This window comes from Cinclus cinclus, chromosome 35 (genome assembly GCF_963662255.1).
Source record: "Cinclus cinclus chromosome 35, bCinCin1.1, whole genome shotgun sequence".
NCBI lineage: Eukaryota > Metazoa > Chordata > Aves > Passeriformes > Cinclidae > Cinclus > Cinclus cinclus.
This window is the reverse complement of record NC_085080.1, coordinates 75790-101431: the sequence shown is the minus strand read 5'-3', so window position 1 is coordinate 101431 and position 25642 is coordinate 75790. Positions and strand designations below refer to the sequence as shown.

Sequence of the window (25642 nt, the reverse complement as noted above, 5' to 3'; positions counted from 1 at the left end):
CCTCTGCTTTGCCTCCGGCCACTCTCAGGGGTAGCGCTTCGGTCCTGTCCTCACAGCCACCCCCAGGGCCACCGCTTGGGTTCTGTCCTCACAGCCACCCCCAGGGCCACTGCTAGGGTCGTATCCTCACAGCCACCCTCAGGGCCATCACCTGGGTAATGTCCTCATAGCCACCTTCAGGGTCATCACTTGGGTCCTGTCCTCACAGCCACCCCCAGGGCCATCACTTGGGTACTGTCCTCACAGCCACCCCCAGGGCCATCACTTGGGTACTGTCCTCACAGCCACCCCCAGGGCCACCGCTTGGGTCATGTCCTCACAGGCACCCCCAGGGCCACCACTTGGGTCGTGTCCTCACAGCCACCCCCAGGGCCACTGCTAGGGTCGTATCCTCACAGCCACCCTCAGGGCCATCACCTGGGTAATGTCCTCACAGCCACCTTCAGGGTCATCACTTGGGTACTGTCCCCACAGCCACCTTCAGGGTCATCACTTGGGTCCTGTCCTCACAGCCACCCCCAGGGCCACCGCTTGGGTCGTGTCCTCACAGGCACCCCCAGGGCCACTGCTAGGGTCGTATCCTCACAGCCACCCTCAGGGCCATCACCTGGGTAATGTCCTCACAGCCACCTTCAGGGTCATCACTTGGGTACTGTCCCCACAGCCACCTTCAGGGTCATCACTTGGGTACTGTCCTCACAGCCACCCTCAGGGCCACCACTTGGGTCATGTCCTCACAGCCACCCTCAGGGCCATCACTTGGGTAATGTCCCCACAGCCACCCTCAGGGCCATCACTTGGGTAATGTCCCAACAGCCACTCTCAGGCCCATCGCTTGGGTAATGAGCCTACCACCACCCCTGGGGCCATCACTTGGGTAATGTCCTCATGGCCACATCAACTGAGATCAGATGTACTGAACGCTAGTCAGTAGCGGTGATCTGATAACACTTCCCTGCGGTGAAGGACCCGTCACCCACTCACACAACGGCCATGGGGATTGCAACACCCGAATGACCCAAAACAGCAGGTTTGCACCCCACAGCTTCTCACTCCTCTCTGAAGTCATCACCAGGACATCACTGCAGCTCGTCATGGCCATCTACAAGGTGACAGTGGCAACAGGTGACATGGTGGAAGCTGGGACCAACAACTCCATCTCCATCACATTGGTGGGCAGCTATGGCGAGAGCCGCCAGACCACCGTCTCCTTCTTGTTCCTGCCAGGGAAGGTAGAGATGGGGATAGGGACACAAGGGGTGGTAGAGCTGTCCTTGGGACATGAGGGGTGGCACAGGCTGCCCCAGGGATGTGAGGGGCTGCATGGACTGTACTGGGGATACAAGGGAATGGTGGGAAAGGATTTGAGGGAGATGGAGGAAAGGGGTTCCAGGGTCTGGAGGAAAAAATTTGAAGAGGATGCTGGGTAGTGGTCCTGGGGGGTTTGGAGGAATGGTGTTCTGGAAGGATGAAGGAAAATGGTTTTGAGGGGATGGTGAAGAATAAGGATCCTGGAGGCAATGGAGTCAAGTGGGGATACTTTGAGCCCCTTCTCGGCTGGTGTCCCTGGTACCACTGCAGGGCATCTGCCCATCCTCCCAGAAGCTATTTTCTCCTCTCCAGGAGAAGAGCCTGTCTGTGCACTGTGGGCAGGACTTGGGCCCCATTGTCCTCATCCGCTTGCATAAGTGGCGGCTCTTCCTGGAGGATGCCTGGTTCTGCAAGGATGTCCGGGTGACAGCGCCCAATGGCACCCTGTATCGCTTCCCCTGCTACCAGTGGCTGGAGGGGGTCACCACGGTGGAGGTGCGGGAGGGCTCAGGTAGGACCCGCCCTGGCCCCATCCTCCTCTGATGGCCAGAAGTCTGAGTTTTGACACCCTCCTTCTTTCTAGGGAAGAAGCTGGTGGATGACAAGCTGCAGATCCTCAAGGAACATCGTCGTCAGGAGCTGGCAGCACGGCAGGATGCTTACCGGTGACAGGAGGGACATGGGGACAAGGCCTGCTTTGGCCAGGTGGGCTGGTCAATAGTGATGCTGATATCTGCTCCCATTTTGTCCCCCACTCAGGTGGAAGGACTTTGCCCAGGGATGGCCTCGTTGCCTCAACGTGGACTCCATCTTTGAGCTGGACTCCAACATCCAATTCTCCCGCATCAGGGCCAACAACTTCACTGGTTTCCTCATCTTCCAGTAAGCAGTGCCCCAAGGCCATGGAGGACCTGGGTGATGGCAGGGAAAGGGGCCAGAGAAGGCAAAGGGTGTGCTGAGGTCCCCTCTCTGCCCTGTAGAGGGGCCTCCCACTTTCTGTCAGGGTTCCTACTGAGACGCACCTCCTGGAACAGCCTGGATGAGATGCGCACCATCTTCTCCCGGACGCAAGGCAGGGACATTGGTGGGTGCCTTGTGTGTTGCCCCCTGCCCTTCCGCCTGAATCACTCAGGGCTTCCAAGATGTGCCTGGAGAGTGGGTAAGTGAGTGCTGATGTCTGACCATCCCCTTAGTCCCTGAGTATGTGGCCAAGCACTGGCAAGAAGATGACTTCTTCGGTTACCAGTTCCTCAATGGCAACAACCCCATCATCATCCATCGCTGCACCACGCTGCCGCTCAAGTTCCCAGTGACACCAGAAATGGTCTCTGGCTTACTGGGAGGTGGCACTGACCTGGACAAAGAGCTGCAAGAAGGTCGGATTTTCATTGTGGACTACAAGGTGCTGGAGGACATCCCAAATGACACCATTTATGGGCGCCAGCAGTACGTAGCGGCCCCACTCTGCCTGCTTCATCAGGGCATCGATGGGATCCTGCGCCCCATCGCCATCCAGGTAGGGATGTCCCACCCTAAACCCTGATATCAGGAAGGTGACAATGGTCCTAGACCATGAGGTGGTGTCCACAGCTCAGCCAAACACCAGGACCCTGCAGCCCCATCTTCCTGCCGAGCGACGATGAGTGGGACTGGCTGTTGGCCAAGACCTGGGTGCGCAATGCCGACTTCTACAGCCACCAGCTCCTCACCCACCTGCTGAGGACCCACCTGTTTGGGGAGGTCTTTGCCATTGCCACCCTGCGCCACCTGCCCACCTGTCACCCCCTCTTTAAGGTAAGGTCCCCCCTTAGGGCCACCCGCTGCTCCCTGTCCCCAGATCTGAGGGCAGTTATGCCCCACCTGACAGCCCCCCCAGCTCCATGAAGGGGTTCCTGGTCACCTACCAGGTGTTTGTTCTGCCCTCAGCTCCTTATGCCCCACTTTCACTTCACACTGCATATCAACACCTTGGCTCGAAGTGTCCTCATCAACCCAGGTGGCCTCATTGACAAGGTGAGCCCTGGGGCCTGAAAGCACTGGACTCTGCTCAGGCACTGGGGCCTGTTGGAAACACTGAGGGGCACTGAATGCTCTGAGGTATTGAGAGGCATGGGGCTGTAGTGGGGATACTGGGGGTCTACTGGAGTCCACTGGAACACTGGAGAGCACTGGAGTCTTGGTGATGCTGGGTTCTACTGGGAACACTAGAGGTACTGGATTCTACTGGGGGCACTAGGGTCTCATGGAAGCCTTGGGGTCTACTGGAAGCACTGGGGGGTACTGGGTTGCTACTGGGACTAATGTGGAGTACTGGTGTATACTGGGAATACTGAGTGTACTGGTGTTGCTGGGGAGCACTGTAGTGTATTGGAGGAACTAGGGGCACTGGGAAGCATGAGAGACCTGGGAGGCACTAGAGAACATTGGGTGGAGGACACTGGAGAGCACTGGGGTGGTATATGGGAGTACAGGGGGCACTGGGTGTGTATTTGGAGGACTCGTACCCTGGGAGCAATGCAGGATATTGGGGAGCACTGGGGGACACTGAAGCCTGGCACATCCTGCCCTCTCCATCTGTGGGTGGCCCTCCTCCTAGGGATCAGGGGTGACTTATGAGGGGCTGCTGCTGGTGGTACAGCGAGGCCTGGAGCAGGTCACCTACACGTCCCTGTGTCTCCCTGATGACATCCGCCACCGTGGCATGTCCCATGTCCCCAACTACCACTACCGAGATGATGGGATGAGCCTCTGGGAAGCCATTGAGAGGTGAGACTGGTTTTGGGGGGTGGAGGGTGGTCTTGGTGTGCCCCAGCATCTCACAATCACCTCGTCCCTATGGCAGCTTTGTTACCAGCATTGTGACATTCTACTATGGTGGGGATGCAGCGGTGAGTGGGGACACTGAGCTGCAGGCCTGGGTGATGGACATCTTTACCAATGGCTTCCTGGGCAGGATCTCCTCAGGTAGCACACCTGCAGCTGCCACAGTATGTCTCCAGGGGAGGCAGGGGACAGGCAGGTCCCTGAGGCTCTTGGCTGTCCCCACTCCCACCCAGGTGTTCCTTCCTCACTGCAGACAGTAGCAGAGCTCATCAAGTTCCTCACCATGGTGATGTTCACCTGCTCGGCACAGCACGCGGCCGTCAACAATGGGCAGGTGAGACATGAGCCAGGGATCCTAAGGATCTCCCCAGCTGTCCTCGAGCCATGCTGGGGACATGTCCCCACTCCTCTGTGTGCAGGAAGGATGTCCCCATCCTTAACCAATGTCTGTGTCACACCTCTCTACATGCCAGAAGGATGTCCCCATCCATCCCCTCTTCATACTGGAGGAGATATCCCTATCCATCTCCCTTGCTGTGCTGAGATGTTCCTATCTGCCCCCTCTCTGTGCCAAAGAGTGTCCCCACCTGTCTCCTTGCTGTTTCAGGGGGATGTCCCCACCTGTCCCATGACTGTTCTGGGGGGATGTTCTCTACACTGACCTATCCCCCTGCAGTATGATCTGGGGGCCTTCGTCCCCAATGCCCCGTCCTCCATGCGCCACCCACCACCCTGCGAAAAGGGCCGGGCCTTCCTCCAGCACTTCCTTGATACCATCCCTGACGTGGCCACCACTGCCAACATCTTGGTGGCCCTCATTCTCCTCAGCTCCCAGCTCAAGGACAGGGTGAGTCTGCCCAGACAGTCCCTATATACCCCCCCAAACAGCTCTGTGGGCCTGGGGAGCTGCAAGAGGAGTGGATGTCACCACCTCTGGTGTCACCAAGCTTGGGGGATGGCCACCATTGGGTAGGAACCACACTTACCAAGGTGCCAAGAGAACCCCTAAATGGTACCAAGGGATTGAAGCTGAAGGGTCCATGTCACTATCCTCCCCCCCTCCCCAGAGGCTTCTGGGACAGTACCCTGAGGAGTGGTTCACGGAGGCAGAACCCCGGCGTCTCATCCGGGCCTTCCAAGGGCGGCTGGAGGAGATCCGGGACCGGATTGAGGAGAGGAACCACCTGGCTGAGCTGAGATACAACTATCTGAACCCACTGGAGATGGAGAACAGCATCTCCATCTGAGCACAGGAGCTGCACCTGCTCAGCACACTCAACACCCCCAGCACTCCCAGCACCCTGCACACTCAGAACCCCACATCTGGCCACCCCCAGCACCCATCAACCCCAGTATTTGGACACCCGGTGCACCCAGCACCTCCAGAACACCAAGCATCTGGCACCTGAGCACTCCCATCAGACAGAGCCATCAGCATCTGAATATCCAGTACACCCAGCACTCTCAGCACCCCTTACATGGCCATCCCAAACACCTTTGTCACCCAGCATCCCACACTTGGACAACTCCACAACCTCACACATGGAGATCCTCAGTGTCTACTCCCCAGTGGCCTCAGCAACCCACACTTCATTTTCCTCTCCCCAATAAAAGCCAGCTGTCAATCAAACCCTTGCTGCTTGTACACATACCCTAAAACCACAGGGATTCACACAGCTCCCACTCAAAGTAGGAAGCTGGACTGAGGTAACTGGGACAAACGACAGAGTTCCCAGTGCACCCAGTACTTCCTCCCAGTGTTCACAGTGTTCATCACTGGTGCCCAGTGAGCTGGTACCTCCCTGCAGTGATTCCCTTGTTGTGGGCAGAATGGGAGCTTCAGACTAAAGCTTATTAGAAAAGCTCCTTTTGAGATAAAAGGTACAGAAACTACTCCCAGCACCCCCAGAAACCTACCCAGGATGCCCTGGCCTTCTAAACTTCTTCACAGAAGGGAATGTGGGAGCGGCTGGATCTAATCCAAGTCCAGCTTCCTCGGTCTCCTCACAGACAAGGTGCTCCAGCCCCACCTTGGAGGGCCGTCACTAAACCTGCTCAGGCTTCCAGACATCTTTCCTGTGTTGAGGAACCAAAATTATGGCACAATAACCTGGATAATCCACATCCTCAGTTTCCTGGTCACAGAGCCCAGGGTATTCCTGGCCTTCCTTGCTGCCAGGGCACATGGCTACTTCCTGCCCAGCTCCCTGTCCACCAAGACCTTTCCCACAGGGATACTCCCAGCCAGGCAGCTCCAGTCAGTGATGCTGCAGAGACCAACACCAGCATTTGTCCTTCTGGGATTTCATGAGTGTGTGAACTGAATATATGCAGGTAACAAAGACAGCCAAAATCCACAGCTGAAGTGGAAAGAGTAGATTTATTCTACCACCATGCTAGGAAAATGGGGACACATACAATCCTAAGATTATTCCATTTTAACAGGGACAAAAAGCACTCATGCCAAGCATTTCCTGCCACAACATACCACAGGGCCTATCACAGGCACATTCCTTCACAAGGCTGTACTTCTACAATCTCCGAGCTTCTTATTTCTCTTCCTTCTCACCAGGAGGCCTGGGCCTGTGAGAAATGCTTTCTATGACTTTTTTACAACATCCTGTTATCTTCTCCAGAAATTCCATTCCTCAAAGCAGACAGAAAACAACCCAAAACAACCACAATATGTGAAATTTCCCCCAGAGAATATCAGTATCTTTCAGCTGCAAGGTCAAATTTGAGTGAAAATGCTACTGTTGGGGGTTGGTTCTCTCCCTTTTCCCTCTGTGGAATTTTCCCCATTGTCATGCTAAGATACCTGTTGACTGGGCCCTGGTGACAAGGGGGAGGAGAAAGAAGAGGGACACCCCGCGAGATTCAAACAGCCAGAAGAGGAAGCGGAAGGCTGGGTCTCGGCCCATTTCCCCCGCGGAGTTTGGACGAGAAGGACGATCGCCGCCTCTCCGCTATCTCCACCATCCCAGCGTCGGGAAACCACTATCGGACCCTGCCTGGCTGCCTTCTCGTTGTGAGCTACCACCATCCAGCACTCTGCTGATCACCGGGACCGACACCGTGAGCGGAGGGCTCTCTCCATCTCTCTCTCCCCCTGGGACAGCTCTGCCATCACCCCCAGCCCTCCTGCAGCTCTGCGGGACCCGCCCGCCCTCAGCACCGGGAACTGCAGCTCAGGGAAAAGGTGCCTGCAGCCAAAAAACACTGGGACTGAGTTACTGTTCTGTTTGTGGGTAATTTCATAGCTGTTGTTGTTCTTGTTTGTCTTGTTAGATATACTAGTAAAGAACTGTTATTCCTACCCCCCATATCTTTTCCTGAGAGCTCTCTTAATTCCAAAATTATAATAATCAGAAGAATCACATTTTTTTTCAGTCCAAAGGCAAGCTTCTGCTTTCCTTAGCAAACACCTGTCTTTCAAACCAGGACAGCTACTTTTTCTTATTTTTTCTTTCTTGCCCAATCTTGTATTTTTAACCTCTTCCTCCCCTCAGTGAGGTTCCTGCCAGTACATGCATTCCTCTTCCTTGAAACCCTTCACTGAATGCAGAGATCTGAGAGACCTTTCCAGTAAACTCAGGCAAAGAAGCCGTTGCATCCATCAACATCAGTATCAGTGTCTGCTGGTATTAAATCCCCCTCCCTGTTCTGAAATAGTCCTGTACAGCAGAAACAATTCACAGAAACTCCTTGTCTGTTGCTGGATTTGTTGTCACCTTCTGTCAGCATCTTCATGGTACCTGTTTGAAACCAGTTCTGTGGCATCGCAACCCTGTTCCCTTCACATGTCCCCACAGCCCCTGTTGCGGCCCAGCCCAGGACAGGAGCATTGCGGGTGGGAACGGCCCCTCTGCTGTGGTGCCCACAGCAGCCCTGGGGCTCTGTGCCCCATGGCCTCCCTGCTGGGCAGCCTCTGCCAGCTCCTGCAGAGCCCGTGGCACCTGTGGGCCTGCACTGACAGCCCTGCCCCGGGCTCTGGGCCAGCAGAGAGGCCGCGCAGGACTGGCCATGGCCGGGAACAGGCCTTGAGCCCCGCAGGAGGATGGAGCTGGGCCACGGCCCAACTCAGCCCAGGGCAAACCTGGGCTCAGCAACCAGGGCTGGCAAGGGCTGGGCACAGAGGCTGGCGCTGACAAATGTCCTGGGCCCCCTCCCTGCTGTGTGCGTGCCACCAAGGGCCCGGAGCAGCCTCCTGTCTGGGCACTTGCCTGTTTTCAATGCCTTCCCCAGGCGCTGGCCCTGCCCCACGAGGCCTGGGCTGAGTCCTGCCCCTGCACGCTCAGCCAGGCTGACATGGACACTGCTGCTTTCTCGGGCAGGCTCTCTCAGGCCAGCCCACCTCCCTGCAAGCTGTGCCCTGAGCTCTGTGCAGCACCAAGGGCCTCTCCCCAGCACAGCCCAGCCGGCTCTGGCCCCACAGCTCTGCTCAGGCCAGGGGGCTCTGGGCAGTGGCCCCACGGCCTCAGCCCCTGCCAAGGGCACAGCAGCAGCTGGAGCTCTGAGAGGGCTCAGCCCCAGCCATGGGGGAAGGTGCTTGGCCATGGGAAAAGGAGGCTCCCTGTGTGCCCTGCTCCCCTCTCCCTGAGCTGAGAGCTCTGCAGCCCCTCCTGCCATCCCACCTCCCCAGGCCTGCACAAAAGTCACAGCCCTTCTGGTCCTAGAGCTGCTCCTGCTCCAGGAACAGGGCCTGTTCCAAGGCTGGAGCAGCCAGAAAATTGTTGTAATTTCCCATTCTTTCCTGCCCTGCTGAGGATGGGTCTCAAGAAAAAAAAAAAAAAAAAGAAAAAAAAAACCCAACCAAACAAAAAACCCCACCCTGCTGCAGGTTAATTTATTACATTTAAATACAAACTGGGTCTCTCTATTTACACAAAGTCTTCGGGTCACACAAGCTTGATGGATGCTGAAGGAGGAGTGGATGAGTAATGACATTTCTTCTTAAGGATAGCAACATCACAAGTGGAGAAGAAAATATATGTAAATAAGAAAAGACAGACTTGATCTGTCATGATATGAACTGGGAGCCACTGACAGAGGACAACAAGCAGGCTGTGGCTGTTCAAATGCATCCAGTCCTAAGTTTCTTCAGGGCATCCTTGAGATCCTGGTTCCTCAGGCTGTAGAGGAGGGGGTTCAGTGCTGGAGGCACCGCTGAGTACAGAACAGACACCTCCAGATGTAACAGTGAGGAGGGGGTGAAGGGGGGCCTCAGGTAAACAAACATGGAAGTGCTAATAAACAGGGAGACCAGACAGGTGAGGGAAGCACATGGCTTTATGCTGTCCCTGCTGAGAGGGGGTCCTCAGCATGGCACTGAAGATCTGCACAGCATAGGAAACAGACACTAAATTCAAGAATGCCAACTTTGACCAATTATTTTTAGAGATGCTCCAGTCTCCAGATTCTCAGATTTGTACCTTTGTTGTCGTGGAGACTCAGAACCCTGCAAGGTCAAGGGTCAGTTGAAGATGAAGTCTGGAAGAGACTCACAGCATGTATCAGAAGGGAGGTTCCTCCCCCTTCTGAAAACCTGACAAGTAGGACAGGTACCTTCTACTACAAGTAAGAGGCCCTGAAACTAAGCAGCCAGATTACTGATGAGGTGGGTGAAGGTGTTTCCAGGATAGAGGAGATTCTTAAAACAACACCACCTGTACCCTGCATCACAATCTCCTCTGTTAAAAGAAGGGCAGTTCAATAGGAGACTCCCTTCTGAGAAGAATGAAGGGCCAAATTTACAGACAGGACTCAACTCACAGAGAAGTTTGCAGTCTCCCAGGGGCTTGGGTAAGGGACATTACTGGAAAATTCTCCAGTCTACTAAGGCGCTCTGATGACTATCTGCCATTGGTTTTTCAGGCTGGCAGTGACAAAATAATAAAGACATGTCTGAGGGCAATTGAAAGAGATTTCAAAGCCTTGAGACAATTGGTTATGGATCACAGGTAGTGATTTCCTCAATCCTTTTGCTAACAAGGAATAATGTTGACAGGAATAGCAAGATCTGTCACGTCAATGTGTGGGTCCAAGGCTGATGCAATTGGAAAAAATCGGGTTGACCATGGGATGATCTATTCAACACCTGGTCTACTGACCCCTGATGGGATTCCCCTTTCTCAGAAGGAAAAAAGAGCTCTAGCACCAGAGCCAGCTGGTGAGCCTGCCATCCAGCCAATGAGCCCAGCTCATTGGCAGAGCTCTGAATGAACTTAGAAGAGAGAAAGGAACAAAACCAGGCTCATCCCTGATGAGCAAGGGGATGGAGTACCAAATCTTGAGGAAAGGAACAGTAACAGGATCTCTTAATCCTGCTACAAAGTACCACTCCTGAAATGTTTCTACACTAATGCATGCAGCACAAGTAACAAACAAAATGAGCTGGTAGCTTTGGCCCACTGCCAGAGATTTGACATCAGGCGTAAGTGAAACTTGGTGGGATGAGACAACTCTTTAATGGGCGTGCCTTGTTGGATGGTTAAAAGCTCTTTCAGAAGGGTAAGTAGGGCAGGAGAGGTCTGGGGTGGCACTGGATGTAATGGAAGAGCTGGAATGTCTGGAGCTCACAGCTGACAACAGAACAGTTGAGAGTGTCTAGGTGAGAATCAAGGGGCAAACAAATGCAGATGTCACTGTGGGAGTCTACCATAGACCACCCACTGTTGGGAAGGATAAGGATTTGACAGGAATGTCTCACAGATATGTATGTATAACAGAAAGATCTTTGAATGTGGACTCTGAAGAAGGAATAGAAATAATAGCAAGTTTTGATATAGAGGGAAAGAATTGCTGAGCCAGTCTTACTGGGTAGCTAGAAGGCAAAGAGCAAATGAGTTGAAAGGGGTTCTATGACTCAGAGCATAGGATAAATCCACCTCAAACAAAAGATGTTTTTACCAAGCAAAAAGATTTTCACAAGTAAATAAAAATGCCATGCTGCAAGTAGAAAGGTCTCAAAATTTTCCACTGCAAGAAAACTGAAATATAACTTCTAAACTTCTTCTTAAACTGTACCATACTAACTTTTTGTGATTGGAAAATAGTAACATGAATATGGTAATGTTAGTAGTTATGATAGGCTATAGGTGATAGTGAAAGTTTTAATTGGTTGTCATGTATTAGAATGGTCAGCAAAGAAAAGTATATAATGCATTGTAACCAGAACCAGAGCTGGCTTCAGACAAACACACAGCTGATGCTGGCTTCTGTGGGCTTGGCTCTTGTCACCCATGACCCATGAATTGCTGTATCATCTGGATACAATAAGCAGCATTTTAAAGAGCCAGTCTGGAGTCTCCCATCCCTCCTTACAGCACTTACAACCCAGTCAGGCCCAGGATAGTGAAGAGTTACTCTTTGAGGAGCTAAGGGACACTTCCAAAGAAAGGTGCTCTCCTGGATCTGCTGCATGTCAACAGAGAGGATCATATGAGCAAAATGGAGACCGGTGGCTATCTTAGCCACAGAGACCACAGAACAATCAAGTATAAATTCTCTCCCCTCCTTTTGTTATTTCTCTGCACAGCTCTTGCCAATCCACACAGCAGCACCAACACAGGATTGAAGCACTGGAAGTATTCTTTGTTTCCTTCTCTGGCTGTGCCTGGGCAAAGCACGCCTCTCCTGTTCTATCCCATTCTCCACACGAACTGTGTGGTGGGACTGGGGACATTGTGGAGCTGCACTGCACCTTGTAAGCCAATGCCTAGGAGGAATTTGTGGTGGGAGCAGAGAACTCATCAAAGTGTTGGGTACAACAAAACATAAAAGTTCCTCAGATGTGTCCGGGTATTTTTTCAGTTTGATGGGAATTTAAAACAAACATCACTCCCCTACCAGTTGGTAATGACAGGGGTCCTGGGGCTCCCCCCTTTCCATGCCTTTCCTTTCCCCCTCCAGGCTGCTGGAGATTCCCCCCCTCTATAGGCCCACCATTTCAGAATCCCAGGGTTCCCTGCTCTCAGGGCTGCTGGGGGTCCCAGGGTTCCCCCTCTCCGAGGTTCCACCTCTCTGAGCTGTTAGTGGTTCTGAGGGTCTCCCCATGAGAGACTGGAATGTTCTGGGTTAATGGCTCAAACAATCAGCCATTTGTAAAAGCAGGGGGGACTGCTGGTTCTGTGCAAGGGACCAGCCCAGGTGCAGAGGGTATGAGTCCCAGAGGATGACCACAACAAATCTACCTCTGTTTAGCAAGAAGCTGGGTTTTGAGCAGAATTAGGGAAGAAACCTATAAGCAGCTGATCCAGAGAGGTTGCAACAGTGCTTTTGATCAGGGCAATTTTTCATCCTTTGCACAACTGGCTCAGTTGTAAAAACTCCCCTCTCCCTGAGGGACATACTGGGACATTCAGACAGAGGGCTGAAGGTTTTCATCCCTTCTGATGGGGCATAAGTAGCTCATCTGCAAGGACTGAGAGACAGCTGCCATGTCTTAACAGATGTCATAAACCATCAAAGATCCTTGAAGTGCCCCTGACCGATTTCTGGGGCCTTCCACCAGGAGACTGCACATGATCCACGGTGTTGCAACAAATCCACAGTGTTGTCACACACAGGGCAAACTCTCCCTTCCAGGGGAAGTACATGGACCTTCCTACATTAACCCAAGTGTATACTAACCCATTGAAGTTTGTTTCATGGTCTTCACCACTCCCAACAAATCAAGACTGTGACCATCACTTTGACCAACTGACATCAAAATTGCAACAATCAAGTCCCATGTCTGGATCCACAGATGGTACTACCTTTCTACTCTTATCCTTTCTTTCTTTATACATTTTCTTACATTTTATTTTTATGCTTTTATATTGCTGCATTTCTATAGATAATCATAACCAAAACTAACAAACAGAAAGGAGGTTGCCTACCTCCTTTCCATTGCATCCAAATTCGGGGGTTCTAAAAAACCCCCCATATAAAGATAGGTAGGTGGGTAGATAGATAGATAGATAGACAGACAGACAGACACCAGTATAATCTTCAGAGGCAGATCATAACCACCCCTGTCCAGGGCCCCCACTCTCTAGGCTCCTGGGGGTCCCCTGTCTTCAGGGTTGCTTTTCCAGTATCCCGGGGATCTAAGGACTCCCCACCTCTCCAGGCTCCTTCCTTCTCCGGGGTCCCCTCTCTCAGGGCTACAAGGCAATTCCCCTCTCCAGACTCCTGGGGGTCCCCCATCTCCATGCTTCCCCCTGTCAGACTCCTCCCTCCCCTCCAAGCTTCCAGAGATTTCCCTTCTATGGGTTCCCCTATTTCAGGGTCCCGGGGGGGTCCCGAGACTTCCCCCTTTTCATGATCCCTCCTCTCCGGGCCGCCTTCTCTCCAGTCTTCCTCTGCCTCCAGGCTGCTAGGGATCCTCAAGTTTCCGTATGGCTTCTCTCCACTGTCCCCATTCTGGGGGTCCCAGAGCTCCCACACCCCATCCGGCTTTCCCGGGAGCGTCCCCAAAATCGGTGTCATAGCTCCCCCCCATCCCGCCATCGGCAGCGGCGACCGCCACACAGCTCTGGGCTGGCAGTGGAGGCGGCGGTGCCTGACCCGGGACGGCCCAGCCCCACCAGGCGGGATGATCCTCGCCTAGCGCCCGCATGCGCCGCATCCTCCCAAAAAGCACCTCCTGGGGACCCCGCAATATCGTCCAAGGGGGCATTTGCGGTTCAGCTTTGGAATCCTGCAAGGACGAAATATTCCCCCACGCTCCAAAAAAGGCAAAACAGAAACCCACCCCAAGATACTTGGGATGAACTTGAAATATCTCCCCCCCACACCAAACTGAGTCCCAGGGACTGTGAAAAACGGAATAAAGCTACAGGATTTTTTTTTTTTTTGAAAGCTTAATAGAAAATAGAATAAGAGACAAAAGTCCAGCGCTGGGGTGCTCCTGGCAAACAGCCAAAGAACACACACTTTAGTCCCCCACAGTGATATATTCATACTGTTAAGTTACTGAGGTACATGCATATTCGTACAGTCCATACATTATTCAAACATTCTTGTGAACTGTTTGATGTTACTGGAATTCTTCTGTTTGGTTTCTTCATGCTCTGGTTTATCTGCATGACATCCTGTGTGTCAGGTTAATATATTTTATTCCTCTTTGTGTCTCCATCCTGTTGTTTTTCATCCTCTGATAAGGTTATAGTATGTCTTCTTTAAATTTAACGTTGTATTTTCTAATTGTCCTCTACTCTGGTTTTTGCCATGGTTATCTTATCACTTGGACAATTCAGTCAGTGGAGAAGGGGGGGAACATGATTGCCTTACACCATTTGTTTTGGTTACATAGAGGTATTTTAACACCCAGTGTTTAGTTAAGGCTTATGATATTGTATATTCACCACACTATTATTTCTATAAGCTATGCAGTGCACACTTAAACTGGTAGATTACATTATACTAACAAACAGCTAAATACAAGTATATATGATACTATATCAAAATATTTATGGTCAATGCAGAAATTAACATAAAAATGCACAATATATCATATTGCAGTCCTTTTTTAACAGGGACACCCCCCCTCCCTCTCCCCAGTCACCTGTGGGATGTAGGGGTGGAAGCGATGCTCCCGGGGGGAGGGGCGGTGGGGCTGTGGATACACTGAGCAATGGCCCCATGAGCTTCCTCCTTTTCCTGCTCTTCCTTCTACCCCCGCTTCTCCTCCTCCTCCTCGTCCTTTGTAATCCCACCTCCTTCTCCTCTTACCTCCATCCTTGCTCCCGCTCCATCTTCCTCCTTCCTCCTCCATTCCTTCTCCTCCTCCCCCCTCAACCGGCACCCACCCTTCCCCCCAAAACCCCTTCAATCCCGCAGGAGGAGCAGGGATGGAGCTGGGGCAGGCCAGGATGGGCAGAGCTGGGCTCTTGGCTGCTCCCACCCACTGTGGGGGAACCTGAGAAGGGAAAAAGTAGAGGAAATGAGAAAATTGGTGAATGGCGATATAATTTGGGGGTTTGTGGCCTCCCTAGATGGGGACTTCCACTCTTTGGGGCTCATCTCAGGAGCCTGGAGATCTTGGAGGTGGGAATGCAGAGATGGATGGGCATCCCAAGGGATTTTGGAGGCAGGATGAGGCCCCTTCCTAGGGCTTCAGCAGAATCTAGTTGGAAACGCCCAGGTGCTCCTGGGGCCCTGAGCTTAAGACTTGTCACCACCTTCTACTTCAGGTGGTGGTCCTGGCAGGACCTAGACTCTTTGTGGCATTTCCTGCAGCCAGAGAATTTGTAGGGACCTCCTCCAGATGGGTCCTAGAGGGGTTCCAGGAGCTCTGGGCTCACAGTGAAACCCTTCCCATAGTTCTGGCATCCAGAGAATTTCCCCGGTATGGATCAACAAGTGCTCGATGAGGTTGGAGCTTCTTCCAAAGCTTTTCCTGCAGTCCTGGACTATGTAGGATCTGGTGGTGGGTTGAGCCTGGCTGTATGCTGAGTGCCACCAAAACCACTCTGTCCTTGCTCTCCGCATCTGGACGCAGGAGAGAAAATATAAGGAAAGGCCTAGGAGTTGAGATAAGAACCAGGAGAGATCCCTCACTGACCATAGCCATGATCAAAACAGACTCAGCCTGGAACTAGGAACTGAATTTATTACCAACCAAATCAGAGGAGGATAGAGGATAGAGCAGGATGAGAAATAAAATAAATCTTAAAATCACCTTCTCCCTATCCCACCTTCCTTCCTGGGCTCTCCCTCCTCCTTCCAGCAGTGCAGGGAGATGGGAAAGGGGGTCATGGTCAGTTCCTCACACCTTGTTCCTGCTGTTGTTTAGGGAAAGGAGTCAGTCCTTCCCCTGCCCCAGCATGAGTCCCCCATAAGGCCTCAAGTCCTTCCAGCAAAGCTGCTGCAGCATGGCCTCTTCTCTCTGCAGGTTTGCAGGTCTGTTTGCAGAGTGTCTACTCCAGCACAGTCTTCCCAAGCCATTGCATCCTTTTTAAGCATCCACCTGCTCCAGTCTGGACTTCCCACAGGTTCACAGCTCTCTTTTGGGCATTCAGTCTCAAGGGAATCTCTGTTCCAGCACCTGGAGCACCTCTTGACCCTCCTTCTCCACTTTGGTGGAGACCTTGATGTCTGCAGAGCTGTTCCTCTCACATACTCTCATTCTGCTCTTCTCTGTACCCAATTCCATCTGTACAAGAAGTTTCTTTTCCTTTTTAAATATATTATCACTACCACCTCTGATGGGCTCAGCCTTGGCCAGCAGCAGGTCCAACCTGGAGCTGGCTGGTATTGGCTCTACTGGACATGGGAGAAGATTCTGGCAGCTTCTCACATTAGCCACTCCTGCAGCCCCCTGCCCCCACTACCAAAAGCTGGCCATGAAAACCCTTGTTTCCATGAGGCCCTGCAGTGTCACAATGTCGGCTGGGCACCAGGAGACCCTGCAGGGTTGTGAACACACCTGGTGCAGGTGGCTCGGGGGCAGCTGCAGTGGAGCTGCGGGTTGAACTCTGGGAGGAGTCTAGAGAGACAAGAGACCCTGAAGTGTGAACCCTTTGCACAATAAAGGGCCCAGGGGCCTGTGGTGCAGTCCAGGGAGGGACACTGAGAGACACTGCAGGAGCAGAGGACTCTGGAGCAAGAGCGGAGGCTTTATACTGGGGCATGTTTAGACTGTGAGGGGATAAAGCCAAGGGGTTTGTTGGTTGGGAGTCCCTCCTGGGAGGCACCAGCTGGGGCTGTTTCTGTGTTACTGCACTGTGAATCAACTGCTTTATGGAATGAGACATCTGAGACTGCCAAGGGAAACCTGGAGTGGAACCAGCGAGGAAACCTGCTCTGACTGAGAGAATGGGGGTTATGGGGGTGTCCTGGCAGGGCCTGGCAGGGCACTTCAGCCACCATTGTGAGGGGGCTCTGGTCCCAGCAGTGAAAGTCTCTGGAAGGGGGAATATGATGGCCAGAGAGTCTCAGAATTAGGAAAACCCATTTCCCAGACCTTGACATTGCCTTAATACATAGATGATGAAGAGGAAGCTGTAAAGTCATCCAGTGTTAAGCCTACACCACCTGACACCATCACTGTCCTTTCTCATGTACCTTTTGTGAAGACAAAAGGGTTTGTTTTCTAAATCAGTAACACTTTAAATGACCTGTTTATTCACTGATAGCAAAATCACAGTAGAAGCAACTTTCGGTTGGTGTGGTACTACAGAAACCTGAATCCCATCCTTACATGTGAACTGGCTGATGAATGGCCTGGCTGGAGAATGGCCAAGCCAGTTTAATACAAGTTTTAAAAAGGAAAAAGAAAAACCTCTAAGCACCAAACTGAAGCCGAGCTCACTCCTCTAGTGAGTGAGCTTTCCCCCATTAAGATATGATAATGTCTCCTCCTGCCACTTGTTGTAATTGGGTTCTCTCTTACCAGACAGCCACTTCTAGAGAAATTTAATCTTCAGTGTGTGTTGTAGATGTGCCTTCGTTAGATGTCACACTGTACAAATCTCGTCCCTTGTTTTTTCCAGCTGGAAATGGTGGAGCTGTTCATTGGGAAGAGGTTTTTTGATGCTGACCAAGGCACAGTGGGAGGTTTCACCTCCCTTGGGCTACTCAAATTCTTCTCAGATGATCATTAAAATACTGGTTATCACCTGAGCATTGTTGGAGCACTTAACTTCTGAGTAATCACCTTTTTCTTCTCCAGCCTGATATGCTGGCTGCATTATCAGTTTATGTGATCCATTGTATACATTAATAAATACCTTATAAATTCTCCAGTCTGGATTAAATCCCTATTTAACAGTTCTGTGTCCCAGTTACTCTACAGAATGGAGGGAAACAAAGGAATACAGGATCACCATGTCTACTGATTAGTCATCCACAGGCACTGGCATGAACAAACAGGAGAGATTCATGAATTTCACAGGCCACTGTGTTTCAGACATCCATGTCAGCCTGTTATTTTTAAATCTTTTCTGATGACAAGCTCCCAGCTATATCATGGTGATCACTGGTGGGACACAAGTGAATGAGATGCAGATTATGAAGGAAAATTACTTCTCATCTCTAGCTATAGGAGTTTGATCTCAGGAAGGAAAAATAATACATTTATGCAAGTGCTCAAAAGCATTCTCACTGCTTAGAGTCCTGCAAATCATGGGCCTTTGCCCAAGGGTGTCACTTGCTGAAATATGTAGACTGGATTCTCCACATGCCTGGAAGGTGATGGCTGACACTGCTTTCCACTTCCCATTTCTTTCTTATTCGGGAAGAATGATCTCTGAAGTCCATCCCAAGCAGACATTTGCCATCTATTGCTTAACCCTTGTAGTATTTCTCAGTAAAAAACACCTTGGACAGTGTTGTGATTTAACCCTGTCCAGCTCTCAGACCGCTCATAGTTGCCTGCTCACTCTTCCCCCAGCAGGACGGGGGAGAGAATTGGAAAGGTAAAGGCTGGAAAACTGATTGGTTGAGATAAAGACAGTTTAATGCAGAAAGCAAAAAACACCACACAAGCAAAGCAAAACAAGGAATTCATTCCCTACTTCCCATGGCCAGGAGTTGCTCAGCACCTCCAGGACAGCAGGGCCCTATCCCAAGGAACGGTCACTTGGGAAGACAAACGGCACCACTGCAAATGTCCACCCCTTCCTCCCACTTCCCCCCTGCCCCCCCCCTTTCTATCCTGAGCATGACGCCATAAGGTCTGGAATATCCCTGGGGTCAGCTGGGGTCACCTGTCCCGGTCGTCCTCCCCGGCACCCCCAGCCCTTCCCCATTGTGGCTGCAACAGGGGCAGGAAAGGCCTCAGCCATGGCTGAGCTCAGCATGAACAAACCCATGTCTGTGTTCTCAGCCCTTTGCTCAGCACAGCCCCAAACACAGCTCCACCACCACCCTTGCAAAGGAAAGTAATGCCACCCCAGCCAGAACTAGCACAGGTGCTCTGAGGTCTCCATATGACCTTGCCTTCTCCAGGCTGCACAGCCCCAGCTCTCTCAGCCTGTCTCTGTAGAGAAGGTGCTTCTGTCCTCTTACCACCTTCATGACCTTCTCTACACTTTCTCTGACAGTTCTAAGTCCTTCTCATGTTGGGGACACCAGACCTGTGCTCAGGTGGGTGCCTCTCACAAGGGCAGAGTAGAGGGGCAGAGTCACCTCTCTTGATCTGCTGGCCACAGTCCTTTGGATGCAGCCCAAGTCTCCATTGGTTTCTGGGCTGGGAGTGCCCACTGCCAGCACCTGGAGAGTTTTGCATCTTCCAGAGTCTTTCTCCACAGGGCCACTCTTGATAATTTCTCCACCCAACCTGTTAGTGTGTTTGGGATTGCCATGACTCTGGTGTAGGGCTTTGCACTCCTCTTTGTTGAACTTCATGAGGCTTTCATCAGCCCCACCTCTCAAGCCTGTCAAGGTCCATCTGGATAGGATCAGCAGAGGATGCACCACACAGCTTGGTGTCATCAGAAACATGCTGCAGGTGCCACAATCCCTCTGTCCATGTCCCTGACATAGATGCTGAACAGTATTGGCCCCAGTATGGACTCCACTCATCCATGGTCTCCACAAGGACAATGAGCCATTGACCACAACTCTTTGCATGCAACCATCCAGACAGTTCTCTATCGATCAAGTGCTCCATTCATCAAATCCATGCCTCTCACTTGGGAGACAATGATGTTGTGAGGGACAGGGTCAAATGCTTTGCATAAGTTTAGACAGACAACATCAGTTGCTCTGCCTCATCCACCAAAGCAGTAGGCCTGCCATAGAAGGTCACCAAATTTGTCAGGCATGATTTGCCCTTTGTAAAGCCATGTTGGCTGTCACCAATCACCTATTTGTTTTCCATTTTCTGGGAGTTGGGGCTGTATGTGGTACTGGTGGTACCGAGAGCACATCCGGGTGTGGGTGAGGAGCCCTTAGGTGAGCTCAGACCCACAGTGTGGGGAATGGGAGGGGTCTGGGACCTCAAATGGAGTTCAGGGGGCACTGGGGATTGCAGGTACTATGGAAAGGCACAGGAGAAGGGTGGAAAAGAGTGAATGAGATTGTGTGAAGGGGGGTCCCATTACATCCTCTCTTACCTCTACTAACAGTTTCCTGGGGTGCTCAGGGTGCAGCTGCTGTCAGATGGCAACAGGGGTGGGGGGATTAATGCTTGGGCTCATCATCCTCCCTCTGCCTGCACAAGGTGAGCAGGAGGTGGGGGGGTGGGGGGGGGTGAGGAATGAGGGGCTTTCCTGGAGTGTCTCCTGTGCATTGGGACTGCCCCAGCTCTGAGGTCGACCAGGGAGCTGGGCTCCAAATTTTGATGGTGGGTTATTGAGATTGCTCTTACCTCCTCCAGAGCCCACCTTCCAAAACTGAGTAAGCCCAGGGATTGGTCCCACACAAAATGTGCCAGGAGAGAAAGCTGTTGCTGGCCTTTCCTTCTCCTGGGCAGCCATCACCTGCACAGAAACAATGGGCCCAGTTGCTGCATTTGCCAAGGAAAGGCACTGACATCCACTTCAGGAGCCCACCAGCAGAATTTGGTGCCACCAGGCTCCCATCTATGCAAACACATGTTTGCATGTTCCCATCTGTGCAGTAACTACAGATACTCCTCTCCACTTTTCTGTCCCTCTCGCCATCCTGGTGCATCTCCCCATCACTCTCTTGCTCCCAGGATCCCATATTCTGGCTCTTTCTCTACCTCCTTCTCTCCTGCCTCCTGCTTTTCCCTTCTCTTCTCTTCTCTTCTCTTCTCTTCTCTTCTCTTCTCTTCTCTTCTCTTCTCTTCTCTTCTCTTCTCTTCTCTTCTCTTCTCTTCTCTTCTCTTCTCTTCTCTTCTCTTCTCTTCTCTTCTCTTCCTCTTCTCTTCCTCTTCTCTTCCTCTTCTCTTCCTCTTCTCTTCCTCTTCTCTTCCTCTTCTCTTCTCTTCCTCTTCTCTTCCTCTTCTCTTCCTCTTCTCTTCCTCTTCTCTTCCTCTTCTCTTCCTCTTCTCTTCCTCTTCTCTTCTCTTCTCTTCTCTTCTCTTCTCTTCTCTTCTCTTCTCTTCTCTTCTCTTCTCTTCTCTTCTCTTCCTCTTCTCTTCCTCTTCTCTTCCTCTTCTCTTCCTCTTCTCTTCCTCTTCTCTTCCTCTTCTCTTTCTCTTCTCTTCTCTTCTCTTCTCTTCTCTTCTCTTCTCTTCTCTTCTCTTCTCTTCTCTTCTCTTCTCTTCTCTTCTCTTCTCTTCTCTTCTCTTCTCTCTTTTCTTTCTGTCCTGCTGGACAGAAATGGGGCAGGCCAGGTGGGACCTGTGATGTAATGGGTGGCCTGACCAATAGTTCCCAAAGAGAAAGCGAGGGGCTTCCAGTTTCTTTCATTAGTGCCTGTGTTGGATTTGTGTGGCCAGGTTTTGTGGGAGGGTGGGACTACAGGGGTGGATTCTGCGAGAAGTTGCCAGAAGCTTCCCCGTGTCCAGCAGAGCCAACACCAGCTGGCTCTAGGATGGACACTCCACTGCCAAGGGTGGGTCAAAGAGTTGGTAGTGACACCTCAGGGATAATGGACTCAAGAAGGGAAAAATTCTTGGGCAGATGGAATTGGGTCCAGAGAAGAGCAGAGTGAGAACATATGAGAGAAACAGCTCTGCAGACACCCAGGGCAGTGCAGAGGAGGGGCAGGAGCTGCTCCAGGTCCCAGAGCTGCGATTCCCCTGCAGCCCCTGGAGGAGCCCACGCTGGAGCAGGGGGATGCCCAAAAAGAAGGATGGGAGCCCGTGGGAAGCCCGTGCTGGGATCCCTGGGGATACCTGAGCAGAGGAGCCCACACTGGGGCAGCTTTGCTGGAAAGACTTGAGGCCCTATGGAGGACCCACACTGGGGCAGGGGAAGGACTCTGGCTCCTCTCCCTGAGCAGCAGCAGGAGCAAGGTGCAGTGACCCCCATCCCACCTCCCTGTGCCACTGGAAGGAGGAGGGAGAGCCCAGGAAGGAGGGAGGAGGTCGGGGAAGGTGTTTATAGAATCTACTTTACTTTTCATTATCCTGTTATTATTTTGATAGCTGACTAATTCAATTCGCATCCCCGACAGTATGTTTTGTCTGTGAGTGCCATCCCTGGCCCGGCCGGCGATGCTGGGCCTGATGCACCCAGCAAACGGATGGCCCTGCTGGTTGTGAGGGCACTGCTCACAGATCCACATGGGCACAGGAGCTGCAGGTCCCTTCCCACAGCTGCTCTCCAGCCTCTTCCTTCCCAGTCTGTACACACAGCCAGGGTGCCTGGAACAGGAGGAGGAAGAGGAGAAGAAAGGATGAAGAAGGAGGGGAGGGGGAGGATGGATAAAGGACGACGACGAGAAGGAGGGAGGAGGAGTAAGGATCCAGCAGAAAAAGAAGTAGCTGGAGGAGAGGGAGAGGGAGAGGGAGAGGGAGAGGGAGAGGGAGAGGGAGAGGGAGAGGGACAGAGGAGGAGCCACAAGTCCACAGCTCTTTGTAACTGCAGCAGCCCCGCCGTGGGAGCATAGGTCCTCCCCTCTGCATCCCGCAGGTGACCGGGGATGGGGAGCTCGCGGCAAAAATCATGGGGGGTGCCAGGTAGAGGTTTCCTGGGAAGGGGCTCTTTGGATCTTGCGGGGCTCCAACGCTGAAATGGCTGGAAATGGCCCTTGGGGTGATATTGGAGGGACCCCGGGAGGCGGGGTTTTTTGGGGTATTCCTTGTCATCCACCAGCGTGTCCACACTGGGGAATGGCCTTATGAGTGTCCCCAGTGTGGGAAGAGGTTCCAGAGCAGCTCTGATCTCCTCATGCATCAGCGGATGCTCATGGAGGAGAGGCCCTTCGACTGCACTGATTGTGGGAAAGGCTTCCTCTGTAGCTCTGACCTGGTCAAGCACTGGCGCGTCCACACTGGGGAGAGGCCCTACAGGTGCTTAAAGTGTGGGAAGAGCTTCACCCAGAGTTCTGCCTTGACCTCACACCAACGGACCCACTGGTAAGAGAAGCCCTACGAGTGCCCCAACTGCGGGAAGAGCATTGGAGGATCCATGTTGGGCAGAGGCCTGGTGACCCATGTTCCTGGTGATCCGCACTGGAAGACATCTGGCTTGTGGTCTCCACATCCTCCTGGTTCCCCGTAGGCACCTGGGGAACACAGGGGCGGGAACATCCATTGGGACACAGACTGATGTTGGAAATTCATTGGGAAGAGTGAATTTGTTGACTTTATACCCCAAAAAATCTCACCTGCTCCATCCAGTCATTTCTTGCTCTGGCATCAAGCAACACTCGATGATCTTTAGGGTCTTTTCCAACCTAAATAATTCCACTGTTCTACTTCTCTCTGGGCCACGGGTGTCTTGCACAGCCAAATGGTGATGGACTGGGGCAAAGATCCAAAATTTTGGACACAATAGGCTGGAAACCCCTCTAAAAAAGGCTCTTCCACCCACACAGTCCAACCCCATGGACACTCACAGGATGCTGACATGTAAATCCTTTTATTTTGGCCTTGATTTTCTTTTGATTCCTGTTTATCCCTTAAAAACACCCAAGGTTGGGGTAAAGAAATTGAATAAAATCTCTAAATCCCCACCATTTTACTGGGATTATGGGGTTCAGGGGAATATTTGGATAAATGTGGGAGAGTTTTCTCCATTACTTTGCAGCCCAAATCCAAGAGGGATCAATCCGTTACGTCAAAATAATTCAATCCCACTGAAAGTGGCTCAATCCTAAAATAAAATAGCTCAATCCCACCCCATAAGGGCATGATTCCACCTCAAAATGGCTCAATCCCTCACCAAAGATTCCATGATCCCACAGTACCCTCAAAAACCCCAGGAGGGGTGGGATGGGGTGTGATGGGGATTAGGAGAGGTGGGATGTGAATTGGAAAGGTTGGGATGAGGTTTGGGGTGGGGTGTAATGATTGGATGGAGTGGGATGGAGTTTGGAAGAGAGGAATGGGCTTTGGGAGGGGAGGGAAGGGGTGGGATGGGATGGAGGAAATCTGGCTTGGAAAAGGGATCTTCATATCCAGGAGGGGTGAGATTGGGATTGGGAGTGGTAGAATGCGGGTTAGGGGATGGAATGAATTTTGGGAGGGGTGGGAAGGGATCTGGAATAAGATACCAAAAGACAGGTGGTGGTAAGGATGGGGAGGACCATGTCCTTGAGGGCGTTTCATGGTATCCCCCAAATCTGTGGAGGTTTTGGGGTATCTGCCATTCCTGAAGAGATTTTGGGATATTTCCTGTTCCTGAGGGCATTTCTGGGCACCTCCATCTTGAGCGAGTTTTTGGGGTACCTGGAATCCTGAATGGGGGTTAGTGGGAGATGGGGGAGGCATGTGGCTCTGGCACTGGGAAAGGAGGCTCCACAGGGAGCGATACAGGGAGCCCATTTTGAGGAGGACCCTGCTGCTTTCTGCTAGTTTTGGGGCGTTATAAACAGCTTTTGGGAATATACTGCTCATTTGGGGGACTGAGGTGACTCCTGCCTATTTTTGGGGGCTGCAGTGATGCCCCCTCATTATGGGGCGATGAGGTGACCCCATTTTGGAGAGGATGCTGCTATTTTCCGCCGATTTTCAGGGTTATAAATAGCTTGTGGTGGCCCCCTGCCTCGTTTTGGGGGTTTGGGGTGATCCCATGGCTCCTCCTGGGGCTGAGGGGTTATAACCAGCTTGTGGGGGTCCCCCAACTGCGGGATCTCTTATCTGTTGGAGAGATCGGTTAGCAGATGTGGGAACCAACAAAATTATTTCCCACCATTCTTTCAGTCACATAGAAGCATTCTGAACATTTAGTGGTTTGGCTAAGGCCTGCAATATAATACATTCACCACACCACTGTTTCTATAAACTATATGGCACATACTTAAACCAAGAGATTATTTTATACTAAGGAACAGCTAAATTGAATTATACATTGTACTGTATCCAAATCTTTTTGGCCAATATCAGCATGTATAAGATAATACACAAATGTGAAAGCCAATATTGCATTGTAATTTTTAGCAGGAAGCAGTGGGGGCAGGACAGGAAAAGGTGGGGTAGGACCTCCCCATACCAAGAGCAGGGTATGGTGGGCTGAGGATCTGGGGGCAATGGGAAAGAGGTGGAAGGTTTGGTCTGGAACCCATGAATTAAGTGGGAGGGATATGGAATCCACAAAACTCAGTGAAAGGGGCACATCAGACTCCCAGATTTCGTGGGAGGTGAGTGGCAGCCCCAAAACAATTTCTGGGGAAACCTGGATATTAGAAGGGGGTGTAGGAGGGTGGAGAAGAGGGTCTTTTGGCTCCCAAACTGAGTGTGAAGGGGCTGAGCTCCCAATACCAAACGGGGGGGCGGGGGGGGGTTGGGAACACCCTGAAACTAAGACACAGAGGGAGCTGGGGATTGCAGGGACGATTGGAAATGAACGGGAGAATGAGGAAAATTGAGGGTGGGACAGTAGGCAGGGACATCCCATGGGACTTCTGTATGCAGATGTTCTGTCTGGAATGGTGTCAAACAACACAAACAATGCCCTGTTTGCAAACATGCCAGCGGTAAATGAAGAAGGGGGTTTCCACTGCT

General features: G+C 51.9%; 2 protein-coding genes across 2 annotated transcripts in view; both read left to right on the top strand.

Annotated features, from left to right (window-relative positions):
- The window catches only part of LOC134055781 (zinc finger protein 345-like), a 45391-nt gene extending 22334 nt beyond the window's left edge, over positions 1 to 23057 (top strand). The window contains exon 8 of the mRNA XM_062512243.1: positions 22784 to 23057. Coding sequence (XP_062368227.1) covers positions 22784 to 23057 — 274 coding nt within the window. The remainder of the gene's footprint in view (positions 1 to 22783) is intronic.
- LOC134055815 (hydroperoxide isomerase ALOXE3-like) lies at positions 1095 to 5381 on the top strand. The gene is made up of 13 exons (XM_062512277.1): positions 1095 to 1232; positions 1624 to 1822; positions 1895 to 1976; positions 2071 to 2193; positions 2292 to 2395; positions 2505 to 2827; positions 2902 to 3105; positions 3238 to 3324; positions 3908 to 4077; positions 4154 to 4275; positions 4368 to 4468; positions 4811 to 4981; positions 5202 to 5381. The coding sequence occupies exons 1-13, from the start codon at positions 1095 to 1097 to the stop codon at positions 5379 to 5381; spliced, it is 2004 nt and encodes a 667-aa protein (XP_062368261.1).
- Positions 23058 to 25642: the final 2585 nt, after the last annotated feature.

Bases quoted from the DNA above. Each gene is read 5' to 3' on its own strand.
- LOC134055815 (XM_062512277.1), top strand. From the start codon at position 1,095: ATGGCCATCTACAAGGTGACAGTGGCAACAGGTGACATGGTGGAAGCT. The intron at 3,325-3,907 runs GTGAGCCCTGGG...CCCTCCTCCTAG, and splicing joins CAGGTGGCCTCATTGACAAG to GGATCAGGGGTGACTTATGA. The intron at 4,469-4,810 runs GTGAGACATGAG...ATCCCCCTGCAG, and splicing joins CGGCCGTCAACAATGGGCAG to TATGATCTGGGGGCCTTCGT.